Source organism: Dasypus novemcinctus, chromosome 21, assembly GCF_030445035.2.
Source record: "Dasypus novemcinctus isolate mDasNov1 chromosome 21, mDasNov1.1.hap2, whole genome shotgun sequence".
NCBI lineage: Eukaryota > Metazoa > Chordata > Mammalia > Cingulata > Dasypodidae > Dasypus > Dasypus novemcinctus.
In genome coordinates this window covers 40,921,379-40,934,834 of record NC_080693.1, presented here as the reverse complement: position 1 = coordinate 40,934,834, position 13,456 = coordinate 40,921,379, and the positions used below count along the sequence as shown (strand labels likewise).

The window sequence follows — 13,456 nt, the reverse complement described above, 5'->3', positions numbered from 1 at the left end:
ACCAAGTAAATCTGAGGGTGGGGCATCAGTAGTGTATTAAAAGTTCCCCAGGTGGTCCTGCCCCCTGCCAGGGAGCGGCTGAGTGGCTGTCCCTTGCTCCGCCCATAGAGATGGCGCTCGATGCAGAACAGCATCTTAGACATGTCAAAAAGGATGTTTTGATCCCGAAAACGAGAGAGAAGGCCAGAGAGAGATGTTCTGAACAAGTTCAAGATTTTACCAAATATTGCAAGGACTCTGGACTCCTTATGGTAGTAAAATGCAGGAAAGAAAATTCTGTACTGAAAGAATGTCTGACTGCTTACTATGATCCAGCCTTTTATGAAGAGTGCAAAATGGAACACCTGAAGGAAAGGGAAGAATTCAGGAAAACTGGAATTCCAACCAAGAAAAGACTACAGAAGCTTCCCACAAGTATGTAGGCAAATATACAAACGACACTCAGGAACTCTAATATTCACATAAACCACAATCCCCTGAAATAATGGAATCAAGATAAGGAAGTGTCTTTGCTTTCCTTAAATTATGAAAATGTCAATTTTATCTGAAATAAAGATTTTTTTTTTAATTTAAAAAAATAAAGTTCCCCAGGTGATTCCAATGTGTAGACAAGGTTGAAAGCCACTGACCAATAAAATTAAGCAACTTGCTCATGAAATTTTAACTTTTTTAAAAATGATTTCAATCTTCAAGAAAAGCTGCAAGATCTCCTAAATGTTAACATTTTGCCATATTTTTTTCTATCATATTCTCTACATATTTACATATTTTTTCCTGAACCATTTCACAGTAAGCTGCCTCTTTAGCCCAAAATATCAGTGTATATTTTCTAAGAACATGGAAATTCTCGTACATAATAATACAATGATCAAAATCAGGAAATGTAACAATGATACATCATCACTGATCTATAGACTTTATTTAAAGGTCTCAATAATGTTCTTTACAGAAGACGTTACCCAGAATCCAATTCAGGATAATGTATAAAGTTTCCTTAAGTCTTGAATGGTTCTTCAGCCTTAGTCTTTCATGATGTCTTTTTTTTTTTTCTTTAAATAGAGCAGTTATTTTACAGAATGCCCTCAGTTTGGGTTTATCAGTGCAATCACATCATGAAACAAATGAGATTAACTTGTCCCATTACTGGTGAGGTTAATGTTGAATACTTGGTTAAAGTAGTGTCTGTTAAGTTTTTCCACTGTAAAGTTACTATTTTTCCCTTGGTAATTAATAAGTAATTTGTGAAAAGATACTTTGTGTGAATATCCTATTCTCGCTAAACTTTCACCCACTAGTTTTAGCATCCATGATGACTCGTCTGAATCAACAATTACTATGATTTGTGCACATATATCTACATACATGTACATGTATTTGTTATCATAGATTCTTATTTTATACATTGGGTTATAATCCATCATTTCCACTTCTTTCTATGCTCAAATTGTCCCAAATTTGGTCTGTGGAAGCCCCTTCGAACTATGGTGTGCCAATGTCCTTGAAATGTCCCGTTATTTTTTAGGCACTTTCTTACATTCTTTTTTCTTTTTTAAATATTTATTTATTTATTTCTCTCCTCTCCCCGCCCCCCCCCGGTTGTTTGTTCTCTGTGTCTATTTGCTGCATCTTGTTTCTTTGTCCGCTTCTGTTGTTGTCAGCAGCACGGGAATCTGTGTTTCTTTTTGTTGCGTCATCCTGCTATGTCAGCTCTCCATGTGTGCAGCGCCATTCTTGGGCAGGCTGCACTTTCTTTCACGCTAGGCGGCTCTCCTTACGGGGCACACTCCTTGCGTGTGGGGCTCCCCTACGCGGGGGACACCCCTGTGTGGCACGGCACTCCTTGCGCTCATCAGCACTGCACATGGGCCAGCTCCACATGGGTCAAGGAGGCCCGGGGTTTGAACCGTGGACCTCCCATGTGGTAGACGGACGCGCTAATCACTGGGTCAAGTCCGTTTCCCACTTCCTTACATTCTAAAGCAGTATGTTCATGTTTCCCTGACCCAGTCCTGGAATTAGTTATTTCTCCGTGGAGCCTTGATACCTTTTAGTGGAAAATGATATTTAGAAACCAAGATCCAGGTATTAGATGTCCTTTGCACTTGGAGTTAAATCACATGAAATGATTATAAATTAGAAGTCCAAACTGCATACCATTTACCACTTGATCTTCCTCACCTTTAAACATGGTGAAAGTTTGAACTACCAAGATTTCATCAGAAAAAACACCACCAATGTAGGGGAAATATGAGTGGTACATAGTAGGTACTCAATAAATATTTAATGAGGGAAGTGGACTTGGCCCAATGGATAGGGCATCCGCCTACCACATGGAAGGTCCATGGTTCAAACCCCGGGCCTCCTTGACCCGTGTGGAGCTGGCCCAGATGCGGTGCTGAAGAAGTGCGCCCCATAAGGAGAGCTGCCCAGCGCCAAAGAAAGTGCAGCCTGCCCAAGAATGGCACTGCACACACGGAGAGCTGACACAACAAGATGACACAACAAAAAGAAACACAGATTCCCGGGGCTGCTGATAAGGACAGGAGCGGTCACAGAAGGACACACAGCGAATGGACAGAGAGAGCAGACAACTGGGGGGAGGGGAGAAAAATAAATAGAAAAACAAATCTTAAAAAAAAAAAAATTTAATGAATAATTTTATCAATAAATGAAGGTTGAAAAGGACTCTGTTCTTTCCGAACCTGGATACTAAACCTGGATACAACTGGGAGGATGAAGCTAGTAAACATTACAAAGGAAACAAGACAAGGCAAATTCTGGGGCAGAGAATGTCATATTTTGGCCACTGCAGAGAAGAAAACGTATATTTGAGAAGAAAGTCAAGTTGTTAGAGAACCAGAGGAGTGGAGGCATGGAAGCTGGTCTCATGCCCAGAATACTTTAGTGAACAGGAGGACTGCTGAATACAAAAGCACTGAATTTCTGATCCTGAGGAACAGAGCTGAGAGGCACAAAAGGCTAAGAAAAACCAAACTTTCTTTGATGGAAAGGTCACCCATACCTCTAGAAATGTGCTGTTTAGGAATAATTTTATAAAAAATGAGGGGGTTAGGATTTCCCAAGAGGAGTTAGCTCCTAGCCCCACATTCACATGTAAAAACCAGTATTATTCATCACAAAAATACTAAGGCTAACAAATTCAAAGTTATTCTAGTACTCTGTAGTGTATGATTTAAAAATAATAGAATTATGACTCTACAGGTTCACTGTTTTAAATATAATACACCTAGACAAAGAACGAGATAGATCTGAATGGAGGAATATAAAAATATAAAGTTGCCATACATTATTTTCCATGATCCCTTTTTTATTACAGATAATTTATAAATCAAATGTATTTAATTAATGTATTTATACGCACAGAAAAAGGTTGAAAGGATACATACTGAATTCCCCCTTGGAACTGGAATGGCAAGAGGGAGAAGTTCCATTTTTTCTTTCTACATGTTTGCATTGCTTTAATAGTACTCCTCTGTTATAAAACTTTTATTTCCAAGTAAAATATTAAAAGAAAATAAACGAGTTTCTTCCTCTCTTGCCCTCCTCAGAACTGCCAATATTCAGTGGATCAACACTGACTTCAAATACCAGAGACATCCTGTTCTTTTTGCTGAAACAAAACTTCCAAGTCAAAATTATATGAAATCACAGTTCTATCTGTAAAAACCTATACTGGGGAGCAGATGTGGCTCAAGCAATTGAGTGCCTGCTTCCCACATGGGAGGTTCCGGGTTCAGTTCCCAGTACCTCCTAAAAACAAACAAACAAGAAACAAATGAAAAAAACACTCAGGGAAGCCAACGTGGCTCAAGTAGTTGTACACTGGCTTCCCACATTAGATATCCTGAGTTTATTACCTGGCCCCAGTACCTTAAAAAAACAACCACCACCACCACCCCATACTATAATAACGTACTAAAATACATGTATCTTAAAATAACATGACTTTAAAATGCTGTTTGACCTAAAGTAAGGGGGAAATGGAAAGGAGAAATGAGTTTATATGGCTACGAGTTTCTAAAAAAGAGTCTGGAGGCTGGCAGAAGGATTGCCCTCATGCACAACTGAGCAGAGTCAGAGAGACAGATAAAGCAGATACAACCCCCAGATATTGGTTCCTCTGAGAGCTAAAGAGACCCATGGGAGTTATGGTCATGGCCGATGGGGTTAACTACCAGGGCAGATGGCCCCTCTTTGGAAATGGTGTTTATGTGTGATGAATCTGGACTCAGATGGGATCTCCCTTCATAAGACTTTCATGCTAATGTGCTGGAGGTGCAGTTAATGTTGGGGTTTAAGATATATTTAGGGGATTTGAATCTCTGGACTGACAATGTGATAGCCAGGTCCTGAGCCTCAACAGACTCCAGCACCTACAATCTGATCTATTGGACTTACCACACTCAGCTAAGATGGAGTTGAAGAAGGACAACCACCACACCATGGAGCCTAGAGTGATTACAACTGAAAATGGGAGGATTGCATCCAGCATCCATGTGGAATCTGAGCCTCCTCTTGACATAGAGGTGCAATGGACACAACCAATCCAATGTCCACATAGAAGAGGTGGCATTGGATTGGGAAAAGTGGACATGGTGGACGATGGGTATGGGGAAAGGCAGGAAGAGATGAGAGGTGGAGGCGTCTTTGGGACATGGAGCTGCCCTGGATGGTGCTTCAGAGGTAATCACCGGACATTGTAAATCCTCACAGGGCCCACTGGATGGAATGGAGGAGAGTATGGGCCATGATGTGAACCATTGTCTATGAGGTGCAGAGGTGCCCAAAGATGTCCTTACCAAATCCAATGGATGTGTCATGATGATGGGAACGAGTCTTGTTGGGGGGGGAGAGGGGGGGTGGGGGGGTGGGGTTGAATGGGACCTCACATATATATTTTTAATGTAATATTATTACAAAGTCAATAAAAAAAATAAAATAAAATAAAATAAAATACATGTATCTGTAAAAAGTAGTAGATCCCAATCAAGTTGACCATGATTTGCATGTCTAAAAGGTCAGGAAAATACTCTTGGGACAGTCTTACAAGAAAACTTACAAAAATTAACTCAAAAGCTTTGATCAGGTTCTCACACTTACCTTTTTTATTGGTTGTAAAGTACTTGGAGTCAGTCATGGTTTTGGATCTTTAATATGTACCTATAATGAGAGAAAAAGAATTCCTTTATCCAAGTTATATAAGCCCAGCAAGGCATCAAATTAATTTTAAGAAATATTTATGTACCATACTTGGTGATTAAAAAAGTTGCAAAGAAAATTAAGAATGTAACTCCTGCCTCAAGGAACCAATCTGGACAAAAAATACCAAAGTTCAAATGAAATGAGGTGATAATCTGAGTACTGTGGCTCAAAGTCTTCCAGAGCCAAAGCTAGACCTCCTTGTAAATACATATTTAATTAGTCACTCAAAAACTTAAGATAAAGAAAATTTTATGTTATTTTCCATTCAAGAAAATTTGATTTACTTCTCAAGATGGAGACTCTCCAAAGCATGTACTCTAAAGCAACAAAGGTTAGAGAAAAAAAAACAATTCTGCCAGTCTATTCACCATTACATGCAACTTTCAATGAGAGCAATCTCTTTCAGGAAAAAAAAGGTCTACTTAGTAGGACACTATTCTTTCATCTACGACAAGCATGCCTTAGGGCATAAATTATTTTAAATTACAGTTTTCATATTTCCCACAATCTATTCTTGGCCCAACAGTATTGCCAAAGAATAAATACCAGTTTACAGGCAAAAGAATGAGATATTTACTCAGTTACATCAAGAACAAAAGAGAGGGAAACGGACTTTGGCCCATTGGTTAGGGCGTCCGTCTACCACATGGGAGGTCCGCGGTTCAAACCCCGGGCCACCTTGACCCGTGTGGAGCTGGCCATGCGCAGCGCTGATGCGCGCAAGGAGTGCCGTGCCACGCAAGGGTGTCCCCCGCGTGGGGGAGCCCCACACGCAAGGAGTGCGCCCGTGAGGAAAGCCGCCCAGCGTGAAAAGAGCAGCCTGCCCAGGAATGGCGCCGCCCACACTTCCCGTGCTGCTGATGACAACAGAAGCGGACAAAGAAACAAGACGCAGCAAATAGACACCAAGAACAGACAACCAGGGGAGGGGGGGAAATATAAATAAATAAAATCTTAAAAAAAAAAAAAAAAAAAGAACAAAAGAGAATTACAATGGGTGTTAAAACTAAAAGAATATGGATCCCAGTCTCAACTTTAACTCCTGTGTGTTGTTTCCCAGGAGATTGAATCTAGCTATATGAGACTCTACTAGGAAAACAAAAGTAGTATTGGACTGGACACATTTCTCCCAAAACAATGAGAAAGTTTTCTCATTCAGAAACTCTAGAACCTTGTCTGATGCACTTGTCTTCTTTAAATATGTTACAATTTCCTTTTAATATTATTCCTTCTGCACTCAAAAACTAGCACTGGGGAAGCGGGCTTGGCCCAGTGGACAGGGTGATCCATCTACCACATGGGAGGTCCACAGTTCAAACCCCGGGCCTCCTTGACCCATGTGGAGCTGCCCACGCGCAGCGCTGATGCGCGCAAGGAGTGCCGTGCTGTGCAGGGGTGTCCCCCATGTAGGGGAGTTCCACGCGCAAGGAGTGCGCCCCGTAAGGAGAGCAGCCAAGCACGAAAGAAAGTTCAGCCTGCCCAAGAATGGTACCACACACATGGAGAGCTGACGCAACAAGATGACACAACAAAAAGAGACATAGATTCCCATGCCGCTGACAATAGAAGCGGACAAAAGAAGAACACACAGCAAATGGACACAGAGGGGGCAGGGGGAGGGAAGAGGAAAGAAACAAATAAAAATAAATCTTAAAAAAAAAAACAGGGAAACGGACTTGGCCCAGTGGTTAGGGCGTCCGTCTACCACATGGGAGGTCTGCGGTTCAAACCCCGGGCCTCCCTGACCCGTGTGCAGCTGGCCCATGCGCAGTGCTGATGCGCGCAAGGAGTGCCATGCCAAGCAGGGGTGTCCCCCGCGTAGGGGAGCCTCATGCGCAAGGAGTGCACCCGTAAGGAGAGCCGCCCAGCGCAAAAGAAAGTGCAGCCTGCCCAGGAATGGCGCCACCCACACTCTCCGTGCCGCTGATGACAACAGAGGCGGACAAAGAAACAAGACGCAGCAAACAGACACAGAGAACAGACAACCGGGGGAGGGGGGGAAATTAAATAAATAAATAAATCTTTAAAAAAAAAAAACTAGTATTTTTTTTTTAAGATTTTATTTCTCTCTCCTTCTCCACCCGACCCTGTCCCATTGTCAGCTCTCGTGTCCATTCGCTGTGTGTTCTTCTACTTTTTTTTTAATTTAAGATTATTTTTTTAAACTTCTCTCCCCCCATCCCGCTCCCCCATTGTCTGCTCTCTGTGTCCATTTGCTGTGTGTTCTTCTGTGTCTGCTTACATTCTTGTCAGCAGCACCAGGAATCTGTGTCTCTTTCTGTTGCGTCATTTTGGTGCGTCAGTTCTCTGAGTACGTGGTGCCACTCTTGGGAAGGCTGCACTTTTTTTTTTGTGCGAGGCGTCCCTCCTTGAGGGGAACACTCCTTGTGCATGGGGCTCCCCTGCATGGGGCTCCCCTACGCAGGGACACCCCTGTGTGGCACAGCACTCTTTGCACGCATCAGCACTCCACATGGGCCAGCTCACCACACAGGTCAGGAGGCCCTGGGTTTGAACTGTGGACCTCCCATGTGGTAGGCAGATGCTCTATCAGTTGAGCCAAATTCGCTTCCCTGCTGTGTGTTCTTCTGTGTTCGCTTGCATTCTCAGCGGCACCCTGTCTCTTTTTTGTTGCGTCATCTAGCTGTGTCAGCTCTCCGTGTGTGTGGCACCACTCCTGAACAGGCTGCACTTTTTTCGCACAGTGGGGCACCACTCCTGGGTAGGCTGTGCTTTTTTTCCTTGTGGGGTACCTCCTTACATGTGGGGCTCCCCTATGCAGGGGACACCCCTGCATGGCATGGCACTCCTTGTGCGCAGCAGCTCTGCGTGTGGGCCAGGTCACCACACAGACCAAGAGGCCCTGGGTTCAAACCCTGGACCTCCTATATGGTAGGCAGATGCTCTATCAGTTGAGCTACATCCATTTCCCATCTTTCTTACCAACATAATTAATAATACTTATTATCAATTTCAAGACAAAAATCCTGACACCTGCTAATAAGTGTCAGGTCAACAGAGCATGATAGAGAACACATTTGGCAAACTTGAGTGATAACTCATTTGGCAACCAATAGTAAATATGGATCTGACAGAAAAACACCTAAGAACCAAACAAATCAAAGTAATTAAGGGAAAGGAATAAGAGCTGGATAAATCATGAAAAAGACCCAAGTCAAACCTAACATCTAAAAATGTGCTACCTGGACAATCTGATGGAAATTAGGCTCATCTGCAACCCTTCCAAACAGGAAAACAGCTGCTTACTATTTATTGCCCTCATCTCTATAAAACAGCCTGTAAAAGTTCCTTAGTTTGTGCCAGAATTTCACAAAATTAACTGGTTAAAAGAAATGGGCTAGAACTACAAATATAATTATACAATATAGAAATTTTAGTGATAAAAAATTAACCTGAAACAAAAAATAACCTGTAAGAGAGGATTGTCTTATGCAATATATTATGACTTTTTAGCAAAAACTAAAAAAATTGTATAATCATTTAATCCATTCACAATGTAAACTAAATGTGAAGGAGGTATATGTATAAAGAGGTCCTTCATATAAATGACCTAGAATAAATCCAAAGTAATCTATGAATTTGAACATACAAACAGAAAAAACAGGGTACTAGAGATTAGAGTCTCACAGGAGGGCCACTGCTAAAGTTCACTATGATCTGTCTCGATGTTATGCCACTCAGTCCTATGGGATCATCAAAATAATCTCAGAAGATTTAAAATTTCCAAGCAGCTTTGTAAAAGGGCACAAAAATTGTTCTGTTTTGTAAAGCTCTCATACACAACTTAAATTTTTAACAGGAATTAAACATGTAATTAATCTAATCTAAATTCTGCTTTTTTTATTAGTGGCCTACATATTTCATAACCTCCCCTTAATAAATTTCAATGGCAAGGAATACTTTCCTGTTCATTGTGATCATTAAGTGTTCATAACTAGAGAATGTACCCACCAACAAAATTTCAGGGAAGAGAGGAGTCAGGTATGTAGCCCATTCACACAAATTAAGAATCTATGCTCTAAAGAGAAAGGAGAAACATTTCACTCTATTAGCTCTTATCCAAATGTGCAAAGACATTGTACCAAGTCAGTTCCTGCCTTAAGCCAAGAGAAACTCCAAGAAAAATGAAGAGTCCAAACAAAAACAAATGAGAGGGAAGCGGAAATGGTTCAACTGACAGAGCAACTACCTACCATATGGGAGGGTCTGGGGTTCGATACCCAGGGCCCTCCTGACCCGTGTGGTAAACTGACCCACACGCAGAGCTGCTGCACGCAAGGAGTGCCGTGCCACACAGGGACACACCCTCATACGGGTGCCCCACGCGCAAGGAGTGCACCTCACAAGGAGAGCTGCCTCGCGTAAAAAAAGTGCAGCGCACCCAGGAGTGGCGCCGCACACACAGGGAGCTGACGCAGCAAAAAAAAAAAAAAGACCCAGTTTCCCGGTGCCACAGAGGGTGCAAGTGAATACAGAGAGCAATGGGGTGAGGTATAAAATCTTTAAAAACTAATAAATGAGAAAAGGCAGTGATGGTTGCACACTGTGAATATATGTCAGAGAATTGTTTCTACCTTAAAATGGCTAATTTTATGTTATGTGAATTTCACCTCAATAAAATGTATGTATCTTTAAAAAGAGACAGCTATATACTTAATCACACCACAGAGATAAACACAGCCAGATGCCCCAAAATATAGGATGGTAAAAACTTATATCTGCGTTAGAAGCCACAGAAAAAGTAGTCAAGATGGAGCTCAAGAAAAAAATCAGGGAAGCAGATATGGCTCAACAGATAGAGCATCTGCCTACCATATGGAGGGTCCAGAGTTCGATTCCCAGGGATTCCTGACCCGTGTGGTAAGTTGGCCCACACGCAGTGCTGACGTGCGCAAAGAATGCTGTGCCACACAGGGGCGCCCCACGCATAAGGAATGCGCCCCACAAGAAGAGCCGCCCTGCATGCAAAAAGTGCAGCCCACCCAGTAGTGGCACCAGCACACACGGAGAGCTGACACAGCAAGATGAGGCAACAACAACAAAAAAGAGACAGTTTCCGGTGCCGCCTGGTAATGCAAGCCAGCGCAAAAGAACACACAGCGAATGCACAGGAAGAGAAATTAACAAATTAAATCTTAAAAAAAAAAACAAGTATGTGTTGAAGAGGATCAAAAAAAATCAAGGTCCCGTTGGGGGCAGGGGCTCAGATTGCCTCAGGAGTTCCAGGAATATACAAAGCTACCAGAGTTCAAACTCGCACCTTTCTACCATTTCAAATTAAACTGGTTGTTCTGAGGACTCATGATATGGCCTAGGGGCTCCAGTCAAAGCACACAATCACTTATACTTGCCCTAGCTCAGAGCGTGATGTCACTGTATTTCAGAAAAGACAAAACATATACATACTTTTAACAGAAGCTCGTATTTCCAAGCTCGTATTGTCAAAGTCCCTCCTCCCACTTCTTTTCCTTGCACCCACTAGTCCCTCAAAAGAGAAAATAAGGAGCAAAACAAGATTAATAGCTTGGAATAAGGTCAGAAGAAAAGTAACTGGGTCTTCAAACAAAAAAACTGGTCAAGGAGTTAACCAAATTACAAAGCAGAAAAGTCATTCCAGCAACTTTTTATTACAAATGAGAGGTGCTAAATTCATTTTTAATCAAATATCCAATAATAACACAAAGACCATAAAATTTGGGGGATCATTTACCTCTGAGAAATTATAAGACCCCTTAAAAACTAAAATCACCTGTGATTTCCATTTAAAAGTGACAGAAAAAAAGTACTTGTTAATATTACATAGTAAGAAAGAAGTTCAAAAGTTTTATATTCAATACTGAAATACCAATAAAATCTGTAAAAAGGAAAGAAGGAAGGGAAGGAGGGTGGGGTGGTAGCAGTTGTCTTATATAATTCACTCCTGTTCAGCTTAGTTTCAAACCTGCGCCTAAAACATACTATTCCAAAATGGATCGGTTTAAGAAAAAAAAGTAAAAAACGGACTTGAGTCTCCCCTTCCTGGGAATTTCAACTGCTAAGATAACCTGCAAGCCGTTTCTCACCTTACCACCTCACTTAGTCATCACTGGAACGTGTTACACGTTTTCTTGTACAGCTGCATCTCCTTCATCTGCAGCTTTCTACTATTACTTTTTAAGTGTACCCCGAGGCTAAGCAATAGATGTATACGAGGAAAATAATTAATAATTTAAATTGTTCCTCATTAAGATCACCTTTCTTAGTCATCTTTTCAGCTGACTCCGTTTTCTTTATTCTTTTTCTTTTAAGCCATTAATGATTATAATAGCGTTTGGTATTTAAAAATCACTTTTCGTTTTTAAGTCAAAATTTAATGAAGCAATCCCATGCGTCCAAATGAGTTCAGTAAATAAGCCTGCCTACAAAATATAAGACTGCTCTGAAAACAAAAGGCATGAATAAATTATTTGGTTTCAAAGAATAAGGAAAGAACAGGAAGTTCCAGTTTCTTTACTTGTAGCTTAACCTACAGCCTTTCTCACACCAGACCATTTCTGTGAAGACCAGAAAAACAATTCCGGGCTCAGAATTACCCCCACCTGCTTCCCCCTCTCTCATATCGGGTCAAAATTCTGGAGGTTTCTCTTTCCCTCTCCCAAGTGTCAGGAAAGCCTCTTCTTTCCCCAGGTGGTCAAGATTCTATAAATACGTTCCTCCATTACGAGATGGGGGAGAGGTGTCTCTTACCCTCAAATTAAAAGACGGAGAGGCGAAAGGAGCCCGGCCTTTTCATCAAACCTTTGCGGGAATCCCACTTCCCTTTCGCTCACTGCTCACGTCCCAGCCTCTCTCAAAGGACCGACCTCGAGTCGGAAGGAAGGTTCTCCCCTCGGCCTCTAGCCTCTACCGGCCACAGCCCTGGCCTTCAGCTCTCCTATTCGCCCGACCAACCACAAGGATTCCTTCGAAACAAAACCTCTCCCAGCTGCCACGCCCGCGGATTCCCCCACCCGACCACAGCCACCGCGGAAGAGTTCCTTTATTGCTTACAACGGTCACACCCGACGGCTCTGTCTACGCTCAACGGTCACGCTCCTAAGATTCCCTCTCCTTCAACCCAGCCTTGGGATGTCCCCTGTCCAACAATGAGGGACACACCCTAAAACCAGCCAGCGTGAACTCACCGGAGGCAAGGGCGGAGGTGGCGGCAACAGCCGGAGAGCACGGCCCGGGTGGTGGTGTAATGGTTTCCTGCCCGTCACGACTCCTTCTCCAGGTCTAAGTCACTGCGCAAATCCCACTATGCCAGCGACAAAGATGGTGGACAGGAAACGCTGGCGTAAGAGGACGTCGTCGCGTGACGTCATCGGATCGCGACGCTGTACCGGAAAGGCGGTGATTTCTGTCTTCCCGGATTTCCAAGTGTTTTCGCTTGGTGCGGAGGAGCCGCAAGTCTGTTCAGGCGCTATTCGAAGGGAAGGTCAAACAAGTAGACGTTTTCTGGATTTGTTTCCTCGCACAGAAGTTCCCTGAAAAACTTACATATAGAGAGGGTGAAATATCCTGCTATTTTCTTTCCCTGGAGGATAACTGAGCATTGATGATCCAGCACAGGACTATACTGGAAGCTGTGGGACGAGAGGAAGGTGGTGCAAGAGGTTGAAATGGCATGAGATGAGTTCCTTACCGAGGCCCTGAGTGTGACTGGGCAATTTGCTTAAGTACTCCTCAGTCCGTGAAAAGAAAATGATGTCTCTCCCTCTCAGTTATGAAGGTTAAATGAATAAGAATAAAGTAGGTAGAGTACCAGGCATGTAATAGGTGTATGCCTACCAGAAAAGTGAGTTCCTTTCACGTCAGTAACCAAGACCCAGATTTCTGGATCTGAAACTAGAGAACAAGGTTGATGAGGGTAAATGGAACTACCTGCCAATGAAACTAGATTTTATTCTTAAGGAAGAAATCAGAAGTAAATAAAAATTTCGTTAAAAAATATTGTATTGTTTTCCCTATTAAAAGAGGAAAACTGGAAACCTAAATTGTAAAACAAGAGAATGTAAACATTTATGGCCAGTCAAATAGCTGCATAATGTTGTGGAAGAATATTTTATGACATAAAAAATTTCACAATGTTAAGTGAGAAAACAAGATACAAAACAATATGAGCAGTGTAATTTTATAGTGAGAAAAAAGACATTAAGAATATATATCAGAATGTTAAGAGTGCTTATTG

At 42.2% G+C, this 13,456-nt stretch overlaps 1 protein-coding gene across 6 annotated transcripts in view; it reads right to left on the bottom strand.

Annotated features, from left to right (window-relative positions):
• The window catches only part of AP2B1 (adaptor related protein complex 2 subunit beta 1), a 187,653-nt gene extending 174,965 nt beyond the window's left edge, over positions 1 to 12,688 (bottom strand). Inside the window, exons 1-2 of one of the 6 annotated variants that reach the window (XM_058283174.2) lie at positions 12,408 to 12,688; positions 5,122 to 5,181 (exon numbers count right to left, since the gene is read on the bottom strand). In XM_058283174.2, the coding sequence (XP_058139157.1) occupies positions 5,122 to 5,158 (37 nt within the window). In that variant the 5' untranslated portion in view covers positions 5,159 to 5,181; positions 12,408 to 12,688. The other 5 variants (XM_058283178.2, XM_058283177.1, XM_058283180.2 and 2 more) reach the window with 5 other exon arrangements.
• Between the last annotated feature and the right edge of the window lie 768 nt (positions 12,689 to 13,456).